Source organism: Macaca mulatta, chromosome 6 (assembly GCF_049350105.2).
Source record: "Macaca mulatta isolate MMU2019108-1 chromosome 6, T2T-MMU8v2.0, whole genome shotgun sequence".
Lineage (NCBI taxonomy): Eukaryota > Metazoa > Chordata > Mammalia > Primates > Cercopithecidae > Macaca > Macaca mulatta.
The window spans coordinates 66,666,816-66,690,101 of record NC_133411.1 but is presented as its reverse complement, the minus strand read 5'-3'; the positions used below and the strand labels follow the sequence as shown (position 1 = coordinate 66,690,101).

The 23,286-nt window shown below is 38.8% G+C and overlaps 1 protein-coding gene across 2 annotated transcripts in view; it reads right to left on the bottom strand.

The window, feature by feature from the left end:
* Positions 1–2,795: 2,795 nt before the first annotated feature.
* RAB3C (RAB3C, member RAS oncogene family) overlaps positions 2,796–23,286 on the bottom strand; it is a 293,717-nt gene continuing 273,226 nt past the window's right edge. Inside the window, exon 5 of one of the 2 annotated variants that reach the window (XM_015140007.3) lies at positions 2,796–11,013. In XM_015140007.3, coding sequence (XP_014995493.1) covers positions 10,826–11,013 — 188 coding nt within the window. In that variant the 3' untranslated portion in view covers positions 2,796–10,825. The remainder of the gene's footprint in view (positions 11,014–23,286) is intronic. The other variant, NM_001265995.1, reaches the window with a different exon arrangement.

The window sequence follows — 23,286 nt, the reverse complement described above, 5'->3', positions numbered from 1 at the left end:
ATCATTTGAAACATTCTCCAGCACATCATTTTCTCTATGCACCAAGTCTTGGTTATCATCTACATACTAGAACTTTCCAGAACTCTCTTCTGAACTCTAGATCTGCACCCATCAGATGTTCACTGAGTTGCATCCTTTGCACATCCTCTAGAAACATCAATCATAGCACTATGGATATGGAACTCATTCTCTTTTCTTTAAACCTACTGCTACAGTTGTACTTTCTCTCTTAGTTAATGGCAAAATCAATCAAGCCAGAAGCCTGAAGGTCATCCTTGGTTTCTTCCTCTTCCTCTTCCTGAATCTTACTGGTCACCATTTCTTACCTTCTAAAATGAATTTTCATGTATTCCCTTCTCTTCATTTCTATCATTCTGCAATTAATTTAGAGATAAAACTTCTAGGTTACTGTAATAGCTGTCTAATACTCTTTCTGTTTCTGCTATTGCCTCCCTTTAATTCATTTCTCATATTGCCAATTTTGTGATCTTCCAAAATTCAAATCTGTTCAAACTTCTTCCTGGCTTAAATCTGTTCAAGAATTCTCCACAGCTGGAGAATGAAATCTAGACATTTAAAGCACTTCTGATAAATGTTATGACCTCAGCCCTTGCTCTTTCTCCTTTTGTTTCATCCTGTGATCACCCTATGTGAATGGCTTTGAAATTCCATAAATACACCATGCTCTGCTAAACTTCTGTGGTTTTCTCCTCATGCTTGGAGCAGTCTTCTGTCACAAGTGCCCCTGCATAATTCCTACCTCTCCTGTATGTTTTAGCTCAGTCCTTGTTTCCTCTAGTAGGCCTTCTCAGAACATCCCAGCCCTTGCTTTCAATCTAGGTTAATAATTGCTTCTCTCTGTGCTTTCACTGTAGCTTGTGTTTAACCTCTATATTGACACTAATCAAATTATATTGTAATTGTCTGCTTGGTAGAATATTGTTTTGAAATATTAATCCAGATTTTCATCCAACACTCACTTTCCATATATTTTCTATACCCTTTGCCTTTCTTCCACTTAGCAGAATTGCTTTAAGGGAGAGGCAGTACTTAAAAAAGAAAACATAATTTTTAGATAAAATTTCCTGAGATTTAAATTAATAAACAATGAGAAATTCTACCTCAAAAGGACTCAGGTCATTAACAAAAGATTAGGAAGAAAAGATGAGCAGCCAGTCTCCATCAGACTAAAGCTTCTTTGGACTGAGTGAGGGGTTGAGAAATTAGAGGAGAAAGAGGAGAACCAAGAACCGAGAGGTGGAGTGTCCCTGGGAACTGTGCAAAGATTTTGTGGCCTTTTATTTAGAAGGTGTCCTTTTCAAGTCTGTTAGGAAGCTGAGGAGAGAATGACTTAGCGTTTTCTGAGGGTGACAGATGTTTTCTGTTTCATGCCTACTGTCTCAATGCTATTGAGTAAGTGGCCACATAGTAACTTCATGTTTTAAAATTAATTCAAAGCTAAGGGGATATTACTTGAGGGAATAGGATAGAGGAAGATTCCTGCTAAAACCAGTTGGATCCGGTTCTGCCACAAGAGCCCCAGAATAATCAGGAAACATGTGAAGTCTTTCTGGGCTCCTAATTTTTTTTTTAAGTTTTGAACTGAGTTTTATTGATTGTTATAAATTTATCTGGGGGCAAAGGATTACAGTCTAAAAAATGCATTTTATAACATTTCAAAGAGGAAATTTTTGTGAGCTCTTTTGAAATGAAACAAATTTCCAATGTTCATTTAAAATATTTATTAGACATACATATTAAGGAATATTTAGTTTATCAATGATGAGTTTTTTATTGATATAAACTTACACATTTTCCTCTATCACAATGGTTTAAGTTCATGGAGGGTCAGGACTCTATTGTATGTATTTTCATGTATACTGAGAAATTAGCATATAAAAGGTGTTTTGTAAGTATTTGTTGATAATATAACTGGAAATCCCTTAATTTATTATCATTGTTTTCTTATTTTTGGTTTCTTAGGTGCTACCTGCTTTGTGTACCCAGGGAGGTTACCCTTCTATTACCAAGTTCAGTTTAGGAAGCTAATTTGACCCATGGGGCTCATGTGGATCTTCCAGGGACCTTCCCCCTTGACTGATTTTCGGTGCAGACTCCTGGAAATTGCCCTGAGGAATACTTGGAATAAATTCTCTAGAATCAGTTCTGTTAGCACAAGAAGAACGCTACAAGATTGCAAAATTAGTAGTAAGTCTGCTGTGATACAAATAGATTGGTAGCTGGGTGCTTCCCCATGCCTTGAGGTGCATGGCCAAGGAGAGCCTGCACAGCATCCTAATCATCACTGCACCAAGTATTGTGCATTAAATGACAGCCATTCCATTCACACATCCCATCCACATGTTGTCCCTGTTGACTGCCCTTGCCTCAGGCTATGTCAGTAGGGTGCCAAGTGATCATCAAACCTTAGACTTCTGATTTAGGGACACATGGTCTTCAAGTTGCAGACCTGAAGACCTTTTACTTGCTTAGCAGCTATTCTTGATCCTACAGCTAAGGGCTTTGTAACTCTGGAACCCAGTCAATTGGGTCAGATAGAAAGTTACCGATCTTGAAAGATTACGAGCATTAGAATTCATTCCTGTGCCTAAGTCCAAATTCATGTGTGAGATACTCAAAGCCCTAAATATGTTCACTCTTTATCTTCAGTTCAAACTCAGTGTTGAACCAAAGATTATTGAAGTGGAAGAAGAAATGGAAATAAGCATCCTAGGATGAAAAATAATACAAATTGAAAGGAGACGAAAAACATTAATCAGACTAAGCCTAAGAAATTCAGGAATATAGTCTCTTAGATATTTATTGTAATCTTCAAGAAATAAAACAAGATAAACTCAAAGAACAAAAACCACTTTCTATACAGAATTCACATACAAACTGAATACCTAATAGAGCACATACCATTTTTACACAATTAATTTCAATAAAGATAATTAAAACTTCACAATGTGAATACACTTCATAGCTTTAAACCCACACAAGAGCTCCTGTGGACACATGAAGAGTCACAATATTTGCTATGCAGCAGTAGTTTTCCACTAAATGTCAGTCACTATATGAAAGCATTAAGCTGTTTTCAATATTTTCTTAAGAAGAGTTCCACAGTGCAGTCACTGAGAAGGAGCCAAAAGTGCCTGGTTCCAAAGGAAGATCTTCATCTGTGCATTTCCAGTGCCCTTTATGGGAAACATGGAGCTACAGAAAAATCTCTGGGTACACATCTGCCAGGTGGCATTTGTTGGACAATCTCTCATGGTTTGGTGCACTGGCAAATGTCTAAATCAACTGCTGTAATGTGGCATTAAAGCAATTTGCATATTGTGGCTTGAGCTGCTCAGCACAGAGGAATATGATGATACAACAGCTTGTCTTCCTCATGGAGACCAAAAGGTAGGGAGCTAAACTGGGATAATTTGAGTGGTTTCAAAGGGCCAGTTTGGCTGTCTTAAGAAAAACAATGATCTATAGCTGATAGCTTTGTCTCTCTTCCATTCAAAGGAAAAATAACTGTGGACTTTCCCACTTATTTTCCTGGCACAATCTCCTCACTACCTTATTCTTTCCGGAATTATGTTTGACCTCTTCAATGGAGCCCTCTCTGACTCTTCCAGTTCTTACAGGTCCCCCATTCTCTGTGATCCTATACCCTGACATAACCTAGCATTTAGATTATACCTGGACTTTTTTTCCCTTGTTCTCATTAGGGGCAGGAGCCATACCTCTTCCATGTTTGATTCCCACAGCACTGAGCATATGGAGTTCAATAACTATGTGACAACTAACTAAACATTCAACCACACCCTTAAATTATCATTCTAATGTTGGCTACCTGCTTCCATTTTTAAAAAATTTGGCACAAGGTTGTCACTAATCTCCCTATTTTACCCACCTTCACTTGACTTCTTCAGTGGGTTTTGAGAGCTAAGAACAAATTTCAGTCTATCACAGTTACATTCAGGCCACATATCACCCACATAGACCAAATCCATTTAATATGATTGGCACATCCTCACATGTCAATCTCCAGCCAAGCACCATAGAGAGAACTGAAGGCTTTATATGATGAACACATGGCCATGGTCATCTAGAACCAACTGTCATCAATTTTAGTGAATATGTCATTACTTGTTTTTCTTCCTAAAGGTTTCATGACTTATCCACTAATTGAATGAAAAGGCAAAGCACAATATTAAAATGAATGCTTTGCCTTAAAAAGAGAAATGGCAAATAGGAGTTTAAGATGGTTATTCTACCTTAAAATTCACATACATAAACATTTATAGCTTTTAGTTATCCAGCAACTAGGCTTAAATTCTTGATTTTGCATCTCAGTGAAGTTCCAGGCCACCAATTAGCATTAAACAAGGGAGTTTGAGGATGAATATATGAGTTTATGATGGCATTACGAAGTATTCAAGGATTCTGATTTGTTCCTCTTATATCACCAGTGTGGACAACTGAGAATTGAAAGTGAATACAATGTCAGCTACAACCTAAAAATACATTGGTATTTTAGAATTCCCAGGGTTGACAGTGTTGAATTCGTAAATAAAACACAAGTTTGAGTAACAATAAAATATACATACAAATACAGAGGTGAACATTTTTAGTAGACATGTCATGTGATCAACCTTTCTGAGAAGAAAAACATGACTTTTCCTAACGCACATAGTTTTTCTTAGGTATCTAAATTACTTGCTTAAAAGTAAAATGTACACTTTTATGTGACAAAGAAAATTTTGAGTTATAGAAGGAGATGCTTTTATAAAATAAATGAACAGCCATTCTGATTTGACAATAAAATCCACAATTCTAAAAGACAAAATTGACACGTATTTCCAGATACTAAATGTTTGGTTTTATAAGAAAAAAGTATTTTGAAGTAGGCACAGAGGGGTTTTACGTGACACCAATAAGATATTTACTGTATAAATTGCACCACTAGACAAATACAGCTACAAGAAAATCATTTGAATAAGTCACACAGCTATCAAAGCATCTCACACATTCATTATAATTCACTCTTTCATACTAGTTTATATACACTGAGTGAGTCATTAAATATTGCACTTATTGGCCCATGAACCCTCAATTCTGAGGTGTTGAAAATAGAAAACAAATCTATTTTTATAACATATTTCATGCAACATTTAAGACATTTCAGTTCTACAAACACCATTAAATAGTTGTACATTTGGACAGTCCAATGGTATCACATCACGTCTGACATTAACAATATATTAACAGGAATTACAGGACAGTTTTCCTTCAGCACGTATCCTAGGGATAATGAGACAATGCATGGAAAGCCATCATATTGATACAGCAAACAATACCCAAACTTTACTTTTACAAGAAGTATGGAACCACTTGACAGATGTAAGTCATGCTCACGTCCCTGAAAAGGCAGGTGTCTGAGTGGCTCATGTACCATCTGTGTCTGTAAGAACAGCATTCACGAACCTAAGCAATACCTAGCTCCAAATAACATGAATGCAAAATAATTTGCATCAAGAAATAAAGCCACAGCCAACTCTCACTTGTCCACGATGAAGGAAATATGAACACAGGTGAATGAAATACACAGGTAACCCCAAACCTCATTTCAGCAAGTAATGGCTGTTTGAAACTCCACCAGTAATGGTTGCTGATGGGAAGTAAATGGTGAAATTTGAGTCTCATTTTCTATTCTTGGTCCTGTCATTCCATGAGGATAGCATTTTGAAAAACTGCAGTAATTTAAAAGAAAGTCAGAAAGTAAAAGAGAACTGCAAATAGTTCAATTTGTCCACTAGCTAGATGGTCTGATCTTAACACTAGAGCTCTGAGTGAGGTTTTAAAATAACTCATTTCTGTTATCTAGAATGTTTGCGAAATGTATTCCCCTCCACTCTCTCTGTTTAGAGGAAATTAATTATGTGCACAGACTAATCAAACCAAATTGGTGTGAAGAATCGATTTTATGGACCTTATAAGTAAGATGTGAGTTATAGCTGGAACATAGTAAAAGCTCCCTTTTCCCTAGCACTGAGAAAGCACCATAGATGGAATTTTCCCTTCTTAAAAAAAAAAGTATCAGTGTTTACCTGATACCTTTGTATCAGGCGAGTGAGCCTGTGAGTGATTGTTGAGAAGGGCAGCACTGTGTGTGTAATCTAAGAGCAAATATTTCAGTGTATCAAAGGGAAATACTATTTGACTGGAGTGTCAAGCATTTCTGTAAATGTTTTTAAGAAAAAAATTATTTGTGAAATACCAGTAACAATAGGTAGATACGTTTTAGATAAATCCCCCAACTTGTTTTTTCCCTGTTTGGGGGTACTATATTTCTACAACCTAGAGCCCTTTAGACATAGTGCAGTGCAGGGGTAAAGGCTTTTTTATTGTGGTCATAAACTTCATCTTTTACTTGATTTGATCCAGTAAATTCTATGATATAAAACAGGTTTATGTCTTTAATTGACTTTGGTCAAAAATTCATCTAAAATATGAAGAACTCCCAAAAGCTGGCTCACAGGTTCAGCATATGAGAAAGACTTCACCATTTTACAGGCAAACTACTAAAGCGAAGGTAGTCAACGCACACAGGCAGAGTTGAGCAGAGCTGTAGAGGTTGCATTTTCCAGGGAGTGACAGAAAGGCCACATGGTTGTAGTTGCTCATATGGCACCCGGACAGCACACTAAGTGACTATACGCGCAAAGGAACAGAGTTCCGGGTTCTCGTCATGCAAACTGTAATTGTGAGAGAAAGCGTTCTTCAGATGGACAGGCCAGCTCTGAAGTAAGCCACACCAAAAATACCTGATTGAGCATTCCAGTAGTACTATGAAGATTATTAACAAACACACAGTAACTTTTTGGTCTAGAAGGGTTTTAGTTATGACTTTTTTATAAATAAGATTCATATCACAGTTTTTCACATGCAGGTGCTACCTCAGCTTGCTACAGCTTGGTAGTGTGGATAGGCTTTTGATATAGTCCCACAAATGCCACACTGTTAACTAAAAGATCACATAAGGTACACCCTCAACCATGCACTAAGATACATGTTGGATAAAGCACATCACAATGAACCACTGATTATGGATTACCATGCTCTAAAATTAATGTTGCTTCATGGAAGTTCAGTTAATAGTGGAATGTATTTAACTTTTAAAAGAGAAGAAGAAGGTTGTATATACCCGAAAGTCTATCATCAGCATAGATGTATTTAAAATTGAAAGTTTAAATTGGTTCCTTAAAAAATAACCGGTGTACTAAACAAAAGGCCTATAATTGATATGATTTAAGTAGGTGAAATATGTATTTGTTTACTGAGTGTATTGATGTCTTGTATAATTTGGGTTGTAACTTTGTAGATTTTGTTTGTTATCACAATGCCACAACTTTCTGCTACAACTGAAGGCATCGTCATAGTTTTCTTTCCAAGTAAAATCTTAGCACTTAGTTACCACGCAGCAAAAAAAAAATACTGAACTTCAAGTGACTGTAAGGAGGAACTAGAAGAACCTCCTAGCTTTCACAATCATTAGAAGTTCATCAAGGCAGTTGAAGCTGTTCACTGGGGGCAGCAACAATGAACTGATTCATTGTCCTGAAGCAATTTCTCTTATGAGCGTGTAGAAGTAATGCTAACATTCAAACTGCCGTCTTAGGACGCTTCGTGCACCTTCTATTTCCATCCCCATCTCCAAAAACTGAAATGCTGATTCACTCTGAGGATGGCTATTTAAGCGAAATAATTTTCAGTCCAATTTTTCAGTTGCATTAGGAAAAGAAAGGAAGGTACAAACACCAAAGCTCTTGGAAGAATCTATTTGGTACAGTTAAGGTTTATTCCTAAAGGTATTTAGAGGAGTGAAAGTGGTCAGGTAATGAGTAGCAAAGGAAAATAAATTCATACTTAAAACACTAATTTAATTGCATCCAAGACAAGAGATAAATGTGTATGACTTACAAACTACTAGGAGTATGTACTTTTTAAAATGTCTTGTTCTTTTAAATATAAATTTAGTTAGGCCATTGATAAAAATGACCTACATTTAGTTATGTATTTAGACTATTGATAGATGATGGTTTAGAGTGTGTGTGTGTGTGTGTGTGTGTGTGTGTGTGTGTGTGTGTTGGCCAAAAGGCTGAAAAACCTTGGAATAATTACTTATCATTTATAAGTAATATAGCTCAGTGTCAATGAAAGCTCACTTAGTTAACCTTGGGTTGGTCCCACCATTTACCAAATTTGATGTTAAAACCCAGTTTTTTAATGCAATTACAGCAGGAACGTAAGTGTTCTTTCTCTTGAGCTCTGTGACTGTTTCTCTGGAACCTCTCATTGAATTATTTGGAATGGAAATCCTAGCAGGGTGGGAGTTTCAGAACTGAGAATCAATGAAAAAGGCTTCACTTCCATTGGGGTTTAGAAATTAGAAAGTATCAGATGTTTCTTGGCAGTGACACTTAGGCTATTGTTGCATGCCTCTCCCCTGAATGGCTAAAATGTTTCCACTTCGGGATGTTTGACACTGTATAAGTGGGAGCTTGGCTTAGGGCTTCCCCATCTAAGGGCCAATTAATTTCAACAGCAATCAGTTCTTCAGGGAAGGGGTTTTCCTCTGAGCAAAACTCAGCTCTTTCACTTTTAAATACTGTCTCATTTTGCTTTTCATTTTACCACAATACACACATCAAGGTCCTTCTGAAAAAGCCATCAAAATATTCTTTTTAAGCTTTTTACATCTATTTATGTTTGTGGGTTGAGGGCTGCAAAGGAGGATGGGAAGGGTGTCCTGCTTTATTAGTTCCTTTTAGATTGTACAAGTGAGCTTAATAGCTATATCGTTTAACACGGCCACATTCTGGCCCAAGTTACAGAAATATTATAACATTGTGCAAACAGACTACTGCTGCAAACAAATCTGTTTTTACGCCCCCTGCTTCTTTCTCTCCCTTCACTGTAATTCCTGTGATTTTCAAGTTGGTTGCCCCATTAAAAGCTAATAAAACATTAATGTTTTCTTGTCTTTACTATGCTAAGACTTGCTTTGCAGGGCGCCAAAGTAGAAATGTACTACTGATTAGTGGATCTTCAACTAGGAAGGTGAGAAATAACATGGAAATGCTTAAAGCATTCCAAATGCTCTCTCCCCTGATTTCCAACTTTTAACTTACTATAATGTGTGCGACCTAGTTCTGTGACTTGTAAGGATTTATTCTCCAGAGATATCTTTAGATATATGCCCGTTTCACTTGTATTCAATACTTTTATGGGAAGCCTCTCTATTTTTGAAAAGAGGAAAAAATTTCTTTGACATAAACACCAAAAAAGAGAAAGTTCACTTAATGAAACTATCCTTCCAAATCCACCAAATAATCCCTGCTGCCTTCCTAAATCCTAGCAGTAAATAATGCTGGATAGTGATCCAGAGGCGAAGTTTCCATGTTGCTCTGTACAGCTGATAGGATTTGTTGTTTTCTCTTTATTCATATAGGTTCTTTAGGAATTTGTGATACAAAATTAGAATGTTCCAATGGTTTCCTCCCTCTTTTAAATTGCTAGGGACCCTAAATATTTCTGAAATTGAAACACTACAGTTATAGAATGTTTCCTGTGTAACTTAAGCATTCACGTAATAGGAATATGCTTTAGAATTTATGAACATCTGGACTTAAAAAGATGACTATAGATTAAAATTTCCCTTTTTCTTGGGACCCTTTTAAATCTTATTTAAATAGCATCTAAACAGGTAAAAGAACTTAGCTGAAGTTTGAGAAGATGGCCGTGTTTGAGGAGGCAAGTCTACATCCTATGGAAAGAGGAGCCCTAACAAACTTCAACAAAAGCTCTAGTTCAAGAGTGGTGATGGTTCCAGAAAGTGATGGTGGTAGTGGTGTGCATTATGGGGGTTGGGGAAGGCAAGTCACTGAAAACTAAGGGAGCTTGGACCTTGGAATTCCATAGCTACTCATACTCTTTTTGGTTACAATGCTTGTTGCATAACTGGCATTCAGTAGATACATCTCAATCTGTTCAATGATGCCAAATATTCACAGAGTTGGGTAGGATCAGTGGAAAAAAAGTCCTGGGTAGTTATTTGCTTATTTAAACATGTAAACAAAGATTATTGTTAAATAGCCCCAGTCAGGTTGTATTAATGACTTAGGAACATTGCAAAGACCTTAAAAACAACATTTCAATATCTTTATAGGTCAATTATCTCCTCAGTTATTAATAACAGTGAAATAAAGACACAGTTCCCAACAGTAAACTGACCAGACTCATGACAGCATCCCTAATCATGAAAAACTTCCATTTGATTTTCAACTAAGAGTAAAGCAAATGAAGTCTTGTGACATCTTCTGTGTGCGCGCGTGTGTGTGTGCGCACGCGCACACACACACACACACACACACACACACACACACACACACAGAGCAATTCCTTGGTCATCATTCCTACAAGTGAATAGCATAATTTGAATCAATGGGACAAAAGCCAGTTGTAGCAAAATTATAGTCTGATGTCCCAGAAGTAGTCTGAGAACAAATCTGAAACAAAAAGAGCCTAGCAGACAAATAAATAACAAGTCACATGCAGGTACCAGATGTTTATAGATGGATAGTCCTTACAAATTTAAGATCACGTATTTGCCACATATTAAACAGGAAATCTCCCAAGAATTGAATGCATGTATGAACCATTGACATCAAATTATTCCTTCAAATAATTATTAGGCAGTATAAATGAAGGCTAACAGACCATTTACAAATGCTGTTTCGTGGAGCTGCCTGTGTGCATGGGGACACTAGCAGGCACAGTTGGGCTGCGGTGGAGGAGGGGTTTCCTTGAGTCTTGTGTTCTGCTTTGCAGCAGTGATGGCAGGATCAGTCTCCAAACTCTCTGACATTTTGTCGCAGATGATATCCACAAGGCGCTCAAATGTCTGCTTGACATTAATGTTATCCTTGGCACTTGTTTCAAAAAACTCAAAACCTGGAAGAAACACACAGAAACACAACTTGGTTATTTCACATTTCTGAAATTAAATGGGACTTGATTATGGCTTTCAATGGTGATGAGGTGATGGTGAGACATCAGTGGGTGGTGGGTTTGGGGTAGGTAAGAGATTAGAGGTGGGCAGGAGGTACCATTTAAGCAAATGTTACCATCTCTTACTCCATTAACCATGAACAAAAGAGTTATAAAGTGGAATTGGTGATGTTCACATTTTATTTTTCTCTCTTGATTCATTTGCATTATCAGCATGACTGAATAGATTTAAAATATTCATTGCAAGAGTTAGTAATGACAACAGTAAGAATCCTCAACACCAAATCTATCTTTAAGAATCTTCAACACCAAATCTATCTTTTCCATCCCTTCCCTCAACCCCTAGTCCACCATGTAGACTCTTGCAATCTTTTCGTGGCATCATTTGGCATTTTATTCTGTTTTTATTTCCAGATTCTACCAAAATTTGTAATTTTAATTTTTTAAATCAATTTAAAGCTCAGAAGCCTTGGTGTGCTTGTTCTGCTTGGTAAAAGGGAATACCAAGCTCCAATATAATCCTGCTCTAACTTTTCCATTTCTGCCCTGCTGCTGCCTAACAATGGGTCTGAGAGTAGCCTTCTAGTAAATTTTCAGTATCTAAAAGGACACAAGATGGCACTGAAGAGTCATAAGATTTACCTTAAACCTGCTTCAGCCTCCTTCAGAAAATTTTTGAGCAGTGTTATTCCAACGGCCCTCCAGGGCTTTGTATACCTCTGCACCGATCAGCTGGGTGATAACAGATGCTTTTCCATAGCGTCTGTTATCTATCAGCAGCAATGTCTTTACCAACATCTGGGAAAGGGCACTTGGTAAATTTCAAATGAGCTGCCAGAGATTGTTAAGAAGGTACAAAGTGCAGCAACAATTTCACACGTTCACCTATGTGCCACTGTACCTGGGCAGAAGCAGCCTTAGTGTGCTGCTCTGTACGCAGTCTTATCACTCTATTGTTTGTATTCACATTCCACTGGCTGAGCTTGCCAGTCAGTTGCCATGACAACCTCCCCACTAGGCCAGCCAGAGATTGCTCTGGTCCATTCAGGGGACATTGATTTAGAATGTGTTGGGCTGAACATAGAAAGGCTTTTCTAATCCATTCTGAATTTTACACCCTATAAATCCTTCTGGTTACATCTGGCCCTATCTCAGAGGAGCCACATGGATTCAAAATGATTAAATCATGTGATTTCATCCCAAGTCCTGGGGCCAAAGGAAAAAGAACAGACTAATATTTTGCATCCATGTCAAAATCCCTCAAATAACCTAGAAATACTTATTTTCTTAAATAGTATTGAAGCTAGACAACAAAGCGCAATTGTCGTGAGATAAAATCTCCAACTTAGTCGTTATACTATTTGGTTCAATGACTACATCTGAGCTTGAATTTCACTAGCTACTCTCTTGTTGAAATCCACATGAATAACTGCAGGATTGGGGCTGAAGAACATCAGTAGAGTCCAGGTTCTATAAAATAGAGGTGGATATTTCAAACCATTGTGGCTTATATTTTTCTTTCCTTTTGTCTCTCTGGACAATGTTTATATGGTTCTCTTATAGTCTACATTTAAAAAATCTACAGATAAGGCCATCTGGTGTTAACAGAGCTCTCTTTTCTAATGTTTATACAGTCTTTAGAGCTAGATCATTCAACTTCCAGTAATTCAATCCAGATTTGGGTAAAGGCAAGTATGGATCTAAGCAAGATCCTTGTTGCTAAGATATCAGAAGTATTGGTATCCTTGTGGTGATTTTCCCAGACCTAATGGGTGGATGCTTTATGTCATAAGATATCAAGAACCCACTGAAGAATTCAAAATCTCTGAATGAGGCTTTGAAGAAAAAACATCCAATAATTTGGTACAAAGGTCTCATTTACAAGTTCAATTTTTTCATCTCTTTTGCTAACACTTCTTGTACTTATCAGTATGATTTGGGAAGTCACTGAGCTTGAATGGTATCATAAAAGATTTAGCCATTATGAAAAGATGATAATCCGCACAAGACATTGTCAAATGTGACTCCTTTAGCCTGGGTATCTCAACACCCTATCATCATATTGGTATACAATTTGAGGTTAGTAAAATGATCTTTGATCTCAGAAGCCAACATGCTCTCAGCTTCTCAACCTTAACTGGAACCCTAAGATTATGTGGCTATTAAAGAGACAGTGTGCCAGAAATAATGGCACCCATTTATTCAGCATGCTGAGAAGGCAACATGACATGGTGAGAGACAGATTATCAGTCAAAAGATGTGGGATCTAGCCCCACTTACCAACACTTCTAGCTTTGGGACCATGAACAAGTCACTTTTAAAAAAATCCTTACTTTCCTTATTTATGACATTTGCCTTACTTACAGGATTATCATGAAGCTAAAATGAGAAGAGATAGGCATAAGTGCCAAGCAAACTAGAAAATGGTATGATAACAACAATAGCAATAATAAACTAACATTTGTTGAGTGATTACTATATAATAGGTACTATTCAAAGCATTTTATACATTTTAACTCATTTTATCCATTAGTAGATGCCATTATTTCCAATTTACTGATGAAATAGAGGAGGAAAATGGCTCTGTAATTTGCTCAAGTATTTCCTTGCTCAGCTAGTAATTGGCAAAGCTGGAACATGAACTACTAACTTGTACACTCTCCTGCTTCTCCAGATACACTGAAAAAGTAAGCTACAATTTTGTTTTGGCTAAATGGTAAGTCCTATGTTAATTAACAATCACAATATACCATAAACTTTCATCAAGTTAAATAATCAGAAAATAATTAACTAGATTTAACACTGCCAGTAAACCAAATGAAACAATCTTTCTTGGTGATTCCAAAAGTACTCTGATATCTCATACTGCTTAAGATTCATCAAGATGGTCATCGTGACAGCTGTATATCTACACAGAATTCTAGATTTATAGATATAAAAGGTTATGGAGGCTGGGTGCAGTGGCTCATGCCTGTAATCCCAGCACTTTTGGAGACTGAGGTGGGTGGATCACCAAGGTCAGGAGTTCGAGACCAGCCTAGCCAACATGGTGAAACCCTGCCTCTACTAAAAATACAAAAATTAGCCAGGCGTTGTGGCACATGCCTGTAGTCCCAGCTACTCAGGAGGTTGAGGCAGGAGAGTCGCTTGAACCTGAGAGGTGGAGGTTGCAGTGAGCTGAGATTGCACCACGGGCACTCCGGCCTGGGTGACAGAGCGAGACTCCGTCTCAAGTACATAAATAAATAAATAAATAAATAAATAAATAAATAAATAAAGGTTCTGGAAGTTAAAGGTTCTTTAACTTCCAGATATGCTGGGATCTCTTGTTATAGGTTTGTCATAAAATAAGATATTCAGGATAGAAATCAATATCATTAGTATTTTAGCATGTAGTAGTTTAGATTTGGGGTACAAGGATTTAGTTTAGGATTGGGGTACAAGTGGGGCTTGATTTTCTATCCAAGCAAATCCGTCTTTTCATTCAATCATCTGAGTATGACGACATTCATGCCCAAAACTGTGTGTGCCCCTGGGTGCTTAAAGCTTATGGCCTAAGTTATAATCACTAACCCAACCACTACAGCCTTTGTTCTTCACTAACTCAGATTTTTTGGCTATTATTTCCCAGTATCTCTGTATTTTGAGATCAGTTCTCAGTATTCTGAGCTTGTTCTCAGAGATCTTTAATCTCCCATTCATATACACCAATATCAGTGGGAGGCTGGGTCAATGATGCTTCAGAAACAGAGTCATATAACTTTGAAGATCACATTCAATCTACTGGGTAGAAGAGTGTTTTTCAACAAGATCAAATAAGTAGCCCAAGGTCACACAGCAAGCGATTGTGAAGTCTGACAAAAACCTCCTGTTAAATAGGTTACCGATTTAGCTTACAGCCTTGAACACCTGTCTTTCAGACGACATCATCCAGAATTAGTATTTTCAGCTCATGTAGGTTTCTTCATCAGCAAATCAATGAAGTCTTTCACTTATCTGAAGAAACTCTGATCATTCTTTCTCATGCTTCCGTTAACAAAGCCTTTCTAATCTCTCTGGCAGAGGCAGGAGGCACTGTTCCTGAGATGCATGAGTTTTACACCATGGTCCGGCACATCTCTGTTGTTGGCTTCCTCATGCCTAATCCTGAAAGGGTCACACCTGCCCTTTCCAAAAACCACTACAGGTACAGCGAGACACTAATCCCTTCAGGTTCACCTGACATTAGGGACCAAATAAAAGCTTGGAAAGGTTTTGTTTGATAAAACATGTTAGCTATGCTGAGGAAAGAGGAGCACAAAGCCAACCTGTGTTCTCTTCATGGTGGACACTGAAAGAGCAAGCAGAGACAGGCAGTGTAAGCCAGACTTCGCTCTAGTGCCAAAGGCTGTGATCCTTCACCCTGACTTCATAGGATTGGAGGTTCACCCTGATTAGAATCACCTAAAGTATGGGCTGGGTGTCATGGCTCATGCCTGTAATGCCAGCACTTTGGGAGGCCAAGGTGGGAGGATTGCTTGACCTCAGGAGTTCCAGACCAACCTGGGCTACATAGCGAGACCGCACCTCTACAAAATATACAAAGTTTAGCTGAGTGTGGTGCCACATTCCTGTAATCCCAGCTACTCGGGAGGCTGAAGTGGGAGGACCACTGAGCCTGGGAGGTCAAGGCTGCAGTGAGAAGTGTTCACGTCACTGCACTCCAGCCTAGGTGACAGAGCAAATCACCCGATGTGCTTAAAAGTTTCTGAACTCCACTCTACACATACCGAACAATGGGAATCAAGAGGGGTGTATGGGGCTTCAGAATATGCATTTTTAACAGGCTGCTTGGGAGGTTTCCTATGCACATGTAAGGTTAAGATTTACCCTCCTCTGTACACCCATGTTCATAGCAGCATTATTCACAATAGCCAAAAGGTAGAACTAATCCAAGTGCCTATCAACCTATGAATGGATAAACAAATGTGTTACACACAAACAATGGAGTATTATTCAATTTTAAAAGAAAGAAAATTTTCACTCATGTTATAACGTGAATGAACCTTGAGGACATTATGCTAAGTGTAATAAGTCAGTCACAAAAAGACAAATACTGATTCATGCTACAACATGGATGAACTGTGAAAATAGTATTCTAAGTGAAAAAAGCCTGACATAAAGGACCATATCTTATATGAGACCATTTTATAAGAAATGCCCAGAATAGGTAAATCTATAAGACAGGAAGTAGATTAGTGGCTTCCTAGGCTGAGGTAGAGAGTGAGGGAAAAGGCAGAGTGAATGCTGATGGGCAGAGGGCTTCTTTCTGGGGTTATGAAAATATTACAAAATCGACTGTGATGAAGGTGGCACAGTCCTGTGAACATATCAAAAACCACTGAATTGTACACTTTAAATGGGTGAATTTTATGGTATATTAATTATATCTCAATAAAACTCTCTCTCTATATATATATATATATATGTATGTATTTATATAGTAAGGATCACTGTCCTAAACGAATGAGAATGTATGTTGCCCTTAGAGATTTTTCTGAGAAATCCCATGACCGACTGGGGAAACTATTCCAGTGAATGGAAGAATCCCCTACCACAAAATGGTTCCCATGCTCAACAAGAACGCTTCTTACACGTGTTTAAATCTAATCCTTTTTCTCTGGTCTCAGTGGAGATGAAAGAGCAGCTATTTTACTTTTTTTTATTTTTTTATTTAATTTTATTTATTTTTTTCTTTTTTATTATACTTTAAGTTCTAGGTTACATGGCCACAATGTGCAGGTTTGTTACATATGTATACAAGTGCCATGTTGGTGTGCTGCACCCATTAACTCGTCATTTACAGTAGGTATATCTCCTAATGCTATCCCTCCCCCCTCCCCACACCCTACAAGAGGCCCTGGTGTATGATGTTCCTTTTCCTGTTTCCAAGTGTTCTCATTGTTCAATTCCCACCTATGAGTGAGAACATGAGGTGTTTGGTTTTCTGCTCTTGTGATACTTGGCTGAAAATGATGGTTTCCAGCTGCATCCATGTCACTACAAAGGACATGAACTCATCCTTTTTTATGGCTGCATAGTATTCCATGGTGTATATGTGCCACATTTTCTTAATCCAGTCTGTCATTGATGAACATTTAGGTTGATTCCAAGTCTTTGCTATTGTGAATAGTGCCGCAATAAACATATGTGTGTGTGTGTCTTTATAGCAGCATGATTTATAATCCTTTGGGTATATACCTAGTAATGGGATGGCTGAGTCAAATGGTATTTCTAGATCTAGATCCTTGAGGAATCGCCACACTGTCTTCCACAATGGTTGAACTAGTTTACAGCCCCACCAACAGTGTAAAAGTGTTCCTATTTCTCCACATCCTCTCCAGCACCTGTTGTTTCCTGACTTTTTAATGATTGCCATTCTAACTGGTGTGAGATGGTATCTCTGTTGTTTCGATTTTCATTTCTCTGATGGCTGGTGATGATGAGCATTTTTTCATGTGTCTGTTGGCTGCATAAATGTCTTCTTTTGAGAAGTGTCTGTTCATATCCTTTACCCACTTTTTGAGGGGTTGTTTTTTTCTTGTAAATTTTTTAGAGTTCTTCGTAGGTTCTGGATATTAACCCTTTGTCAGATAAGTAGATTGCAAAAATTTTCTCCCATTCTGTAGGTTGCCAGTTCACTCCAATGGAAGTTTCTTTTGCTGTGCAGAAGCTCTTTAGTTTAATTAGATCCCATTTGTCAATTTTGGCTTCTGTTGCCATTGCTTTTGTTGTTTTAGACATGAAGTCCTTACCCATGCCTATGTCCTGAATGGTATTGCCTAGGTTTTCTTCTAGGGTTTTAATGGTTTTAGGTCTAACATTTAAGTCTCTAATCCATCTTGAATTAATTTTTGTATAAGGTGTAAGGAAGGGATTCAGTTTCAGATTTCTACTTACGGTTAGCCAGTTTTCCCAGCACCATTTATTAAATAGGGAATCCTTTCTCCATTTCTTGTTTTTGTCAGGTTTGTCAAAGATCAGATGGTTGTAGATGTGTGGTATTATTTCTGAGGGCTCTGTTGTGTTCCATTGGTCTGTATCTCTGTTTTGGTACCAGTACTATGCTGTTTTGGTTACTGTAGCCTTGTAGTATAGTTTGAAGTCAGGTAGCGTGATGCCTCCAGCTTTGTTCTTTTGGCTTAAGACTGTCTTGGCAATGCCGGGTCTTTTTTGGCTCCATATGAACTTTAAAGTAGTTTTTCCCAATTCTTTGAAGAAAGTCATTGGTAGCTTAATGGGGATGGCATGGAATCTATAAATTACTTTGGGCAGTATGGCCATTTTCATGATATTGATTCTTCATATCCATGAGCATGGAATGTTCTTCCATTTGTTTGTGTCCCCTTTTATTTCCTTGAGCAGTGGTTTGTAGTTCTCCTTGAAGAGGTCCTTCCCATTCCTTGTAAGTTGGATTCCTAGGTATTTTATTCTCTTTGAAGCAATTGTGAATGGGAGTTCACTCATGATTTGGCTCTCTGTTTGTCTGTTAATGGTGTATAAGAATGCTAGTGACTTTTGCACATTGATTTTGTATCCTGAGACTTTGCTGAAGTTGCTTATCAGCTTAAGGAGATTTTGGGCTGAGATGACGGGGTTTTCTAAATATACCATCATCTCATCTGCAAACAGGGACAATTTGACTTCCTCTTTTCCTAATGGAATACCCTTTCTTTCTTTCTCTTGCCTGATTGCCCTGGCCAGAACTTCCAACACTATGTTGAATAGGAGTAGTGAGAGAGGGCATCCCTGTCTTGTGCCAGTTTTCAAGGGGAATGCTCCAGTTTTTGCCCATTCAGTATGATATTGGCTGTGGGTTTGCCATTAATAGCTCTTATTATTTTGAGATACGTTCCATCAATACCGAATTTATTGAGAGTTTTTATCATGAAGTGCTGTTGAATTTTGTTGAAGGCCTTTTCTGCATCTATTGAGATAATCATGTGATTTTTGTCTTTGGTTCTGTTTACATGGGGGATTACATTTATTGATTTGCATATGTTGAACCAGCCTTGCATCCCAGGGATGCAAGTCCACTTGATCATGGTGGATAAGCTTTTTGATGTGCTGCTGGATTCAGTTTGCCAGTATTTTATTGAGGATTTTTGCATCGATGTTCATCAGGGATATTGGTCTAAAATTCTCTTTTTTTGTTGTGTCTCTTCCAGGTTTTGGCATCAGGATGATGTTGGCCTCATAAAATGAGTTAGGGAGGATTCCCTCTTTTTCTATTGATTGGAATAATGTCAGAAGGAATGGTACCAGCTCCTCCTTGTACCTCTGGTAGAATTCGGTTATGAATCCATCTTGTCCTGGACTTTTTTTGGTTGGTAGGCTCTTAATTATTGCCTCAATTTCAGAGCCTGTTATTGGTCTATTCAGGGATTCAACTTCTTCCTGGTTTAGTCTTGGGAGAGTGTATGTGTCCAGGAATTTATCCATTTCTTCTAGGTTTTCTAGTTTATTTGGCATAGAGGTGTTTATAGTATTCTCTGATGGTAGTTTGTATTTCTGTGGAGTCGGTGGTGATATCCCGTTTATCATTTTTTATTGCATCTATTTGATTCTTCTCTTCTTCTTTATTAGTCTTGCTAGCAGTCTGTCAATTTTTTTGATCTTTAAAAAAAAAAAAAAACAGCTCCTGGATTCATTGATTTTTTTGGAGGGTTTTTTGTGTCTCTATCTCCTTCAGTTCTGCTCTGATCTCAGTTATTTCTTGCCTTCTGCTAGCTTTTGAATGTGTTTGCCCTTGCTTCTCTAGTTCTTTTAATTGTGATGTTAGGGTGTCAATTTTAGATATTTCCTGCTTTCTCTTGTGGGCATTTAGTGCTATAAATTTCCCTCTACACACTGCTTTAAATGTGTCCCAGAGATTCTGGTATGTTGTATCTTTGTTCTCATCGGTTTCAAAGAACATCTTTACTTCTGCCTTCATTTCGTTATGTACCCAGTAGTCATTCAGGAGCAGGTTGTTCAGTTTCCATGTAGTTGAGTGGTTTTGATTGAGTTTCTTAATCCTGAGTTCTAGTTTGATTGCACTGTGGTCTGAGAGACAGTTTGTTATAATTTCTGTTCTTGTACCTTTGCTGAGGAGTGCTTTACTTCCAACTATGTGGTCAATTTTGGAATAAGTGCGATGTGGTGCTGAGAAGCCTATATATTCTGTTGATTTGAGGTGGAGAGTTCTGTAGATGTCTATCAGGTCTTTTTGGTGCAGAGCTGAGTTCAATTCCTGGATATCCTTGTTAACTTTCTGTCTCATTGATCTGTCTAATGTTGACAGTGGGGTGTTAAAGTCTCCCATTGTTATTGTGTGGGAGTCTAAGTCTCTTTGTAAGTCTCTAAGGAGTTGCTTTATGAATCTAGGTGCTCCTTTATTGGGTGCATATATATTTAGGATAGTTAGCTCTTCTTGTTGAATTGATCCCTTTACCATTATGTAATGGCCTTCTTTGTCTCTTTTGATCTTTGTTGGTTTGAAGTCTGTTTTATCAGAGACTAGGATTGCAACCCCTGCCTTTTTTTGTTTTCCATTTGCTTGGTAGATCTTCCTCCATCCCTTTATTTTGAGCCTATGTGTGTCTCTGCACGTGAGATGGGTCTACTGGGTACAGCAAATTGATGGGTCTTGACTCTTTATCCAATTTGCCAGTCTGTGTCTTTTAATTGGAGCATTTAGCCCATTTACATTTAAGGTTAATATTGTTATGTGTGAACTTGATCCTGTCATTATGATGTTAGCTGGTTATTTTGCTCATTAGTTGATGCAGTTTCTTCCTGGCATCGATGGTCTTTACATTTTGGCATGTTTTGCAGTGGCTGGTACTGGTTGTTCCTTTTCATGTTTAGTGCTTCCTTCAGGAGCTCTTGTAAGGCAGGCCTGGTGGTGACAAAATCTCACAGCATTTGCTTGTCTGTAAAGGATTTTATTTCTCCTTCACTTATGAGGCTTCGTTTGGCTGGATATGAAATTCTGGGTTGAAAATTCTTTTCTTTACGAATGTCGAATATTGGCCCCCGCTATCTTCTGGCCTGTAGAGTTTCTGCTGAGAGATCCACTCTTAGTCTGATGAGTTTCCCTTTGTGGGTAACCTGATCTTTCTCTCTGGCTGCCCTTAACATTTTTTCCTTCATTTCAACTTTGGTGAATCTGACAATTATGTGTCTTGGAGTTGCTCTTCTCGAGGAATATCTCTGTGGTGCTCTCTGTATTTCCTGAATCTCAATGTTGGCCTGCCTTACTAGGTTGGGAAAGTTCTCTTGGATAATATCCTGCAGAGTGTTTTCCAACTTGGTTCCATTCTCCCCATCACTTTCAGGTACACCAATCAGATTTGGTCTTTTCACATAGGCTCATACTTCTTGGAGGCTTTGTTCATTTCTTTTTACTCTTTTTTCTCTAAACTTCTCTCCTCACTTCATTTTATTCATTTGATCTTCAATCACTGATACCCTTTCTTCCAGTTGATCGAGTTGGTTATTGAAGCTTGTGCATTTGTCACATAGTTCTCATGTCGTGGTTTTCATCTCTATCAGGTTGTTTAAGGACTTCTCTATATTGGTTATTCTAGTTAGCAATTAGTCAAATCTTTTTTCAAGGTTTTTAGTTTCTTTGCGCTGGCTTCGTAATTCCTCCTTTAGCTCAGAGAAATTTGATTGCCTGAAGCCTTCTTCTCTCAACTTGTCAAAGTCATTTTCCGTCTAGATTTGTTCCATTGTTGGTGAGGAGTTGCATTCCTTTGGAGTGGGAGAGGTACTCTGATTTTTAGAATTTCCAGCTTTTCTGTACTGTTTTTTCTGCATCTTTGTGGTTTTATCTACCTTTGGTCTTTGATGATGGTGACATACAGATGGGGTTTTGGTGTGGATGTCCTTTCTGTTTGTTAATTTTCCTTCTAACAGTCAGGACCCTCAGCTGCAGGTCTGTTGAAGTTTGCTTGAGGTCCACTCCAGACCCTGCTGCCTGGGTATCAGCAGCGTAGGCTGCAGAAGAGTGAATATTGCTGAACAGCAAATGTTGCTGTCTGATCGTTCCTCTGGAAGCTTCGTCTCAGAGGGGTACCCGGCCGTGTGAGGTATGAGGTGTCAGTCTGCTCCTAGTGGGGGATGTCTCCCAGTTAGGCTACTCAGGGGTCAGGGACCCACTTGAGCAGACAGTCTGTCCATTCTCAGATCTCAAACTCCATGCTGAGAAAATCACTACTCTCTTCAAAGCTGTCAGACAGGGACATTTACATCTGCAGAGGTTTCCGCTGCCTTTTGTTTGGCTATGCCCTGTCCCCAGAGGTGGAGTCTACAGAGGCAGGCAGGCCTCCTTGAGCTGTGGTGGGCTTCACCCAGTTTGAGCTTCCTGGCTACTTTGTTTACCTACTTAAGCCTCAGCAATGGTGGGTGCCCCTCCCCCAGGCTCGCTGCTGCCTTGCAGTTAGGTCTCAGACTGCTGTGCTAGCAATGAGGCTGCGTGGGGGTGGGACCCTTCGATCCAGGTGAGGGATATAATCTCCTAGTGTGCCGTTTGCTAAGACCCTTGGTAAAGCGCAGTATTAGGGTGGGAGTAACCCGATTTTCCAGTTGTTGTGTGTCATGGTTTCCTTTGGCTAGGAAAGGGAATTCCCTCCCCCCTTGCGCTTCCCGGGTGAGGTGATGCCTCACCCTGCTTCAGCTCTCGCTCGGTGGGCTGCACCCACTGTCCTGTACCCACTGTCCGACATGCCCCAGTGAGATCAACCCGGTACCTCAGTTGGAAATGCAGAAATTACCCATCTTCTGTGTCGCTCACTCTGGGAGCTGGAGGCGGGACCTGTTCCTATTCGGCCATCTTGGCAGGGATCTGAGCAGCTGTTTTTCAAGAAAGGTATTCTAATACTTTCCAGTGCACGTGAAGAACACAAACCCACACTTCCCAGCTGTGGCGCAGGCCTGATTTGCTGACATTCTTCTGTCCACTTTGCTCTCAGGAGGTCCTTAGAGCAAAGGAAGCCTCAGAGAAGGCTGGGGCCTTTTCACATTGATACCCACAGGGCAGCAAGCAGGGCCTTAGACCATAAGTGTGCTGCTCACTGAGGTGGCAGGCTCCAGGATGTCACTCTGGCACTTGAAGAGTACTGTAACGTCAGAACACCCCAAGGGACTCCGTTCCACATGTGACTGCACTGTGTTAATGGTAATAATCACAAT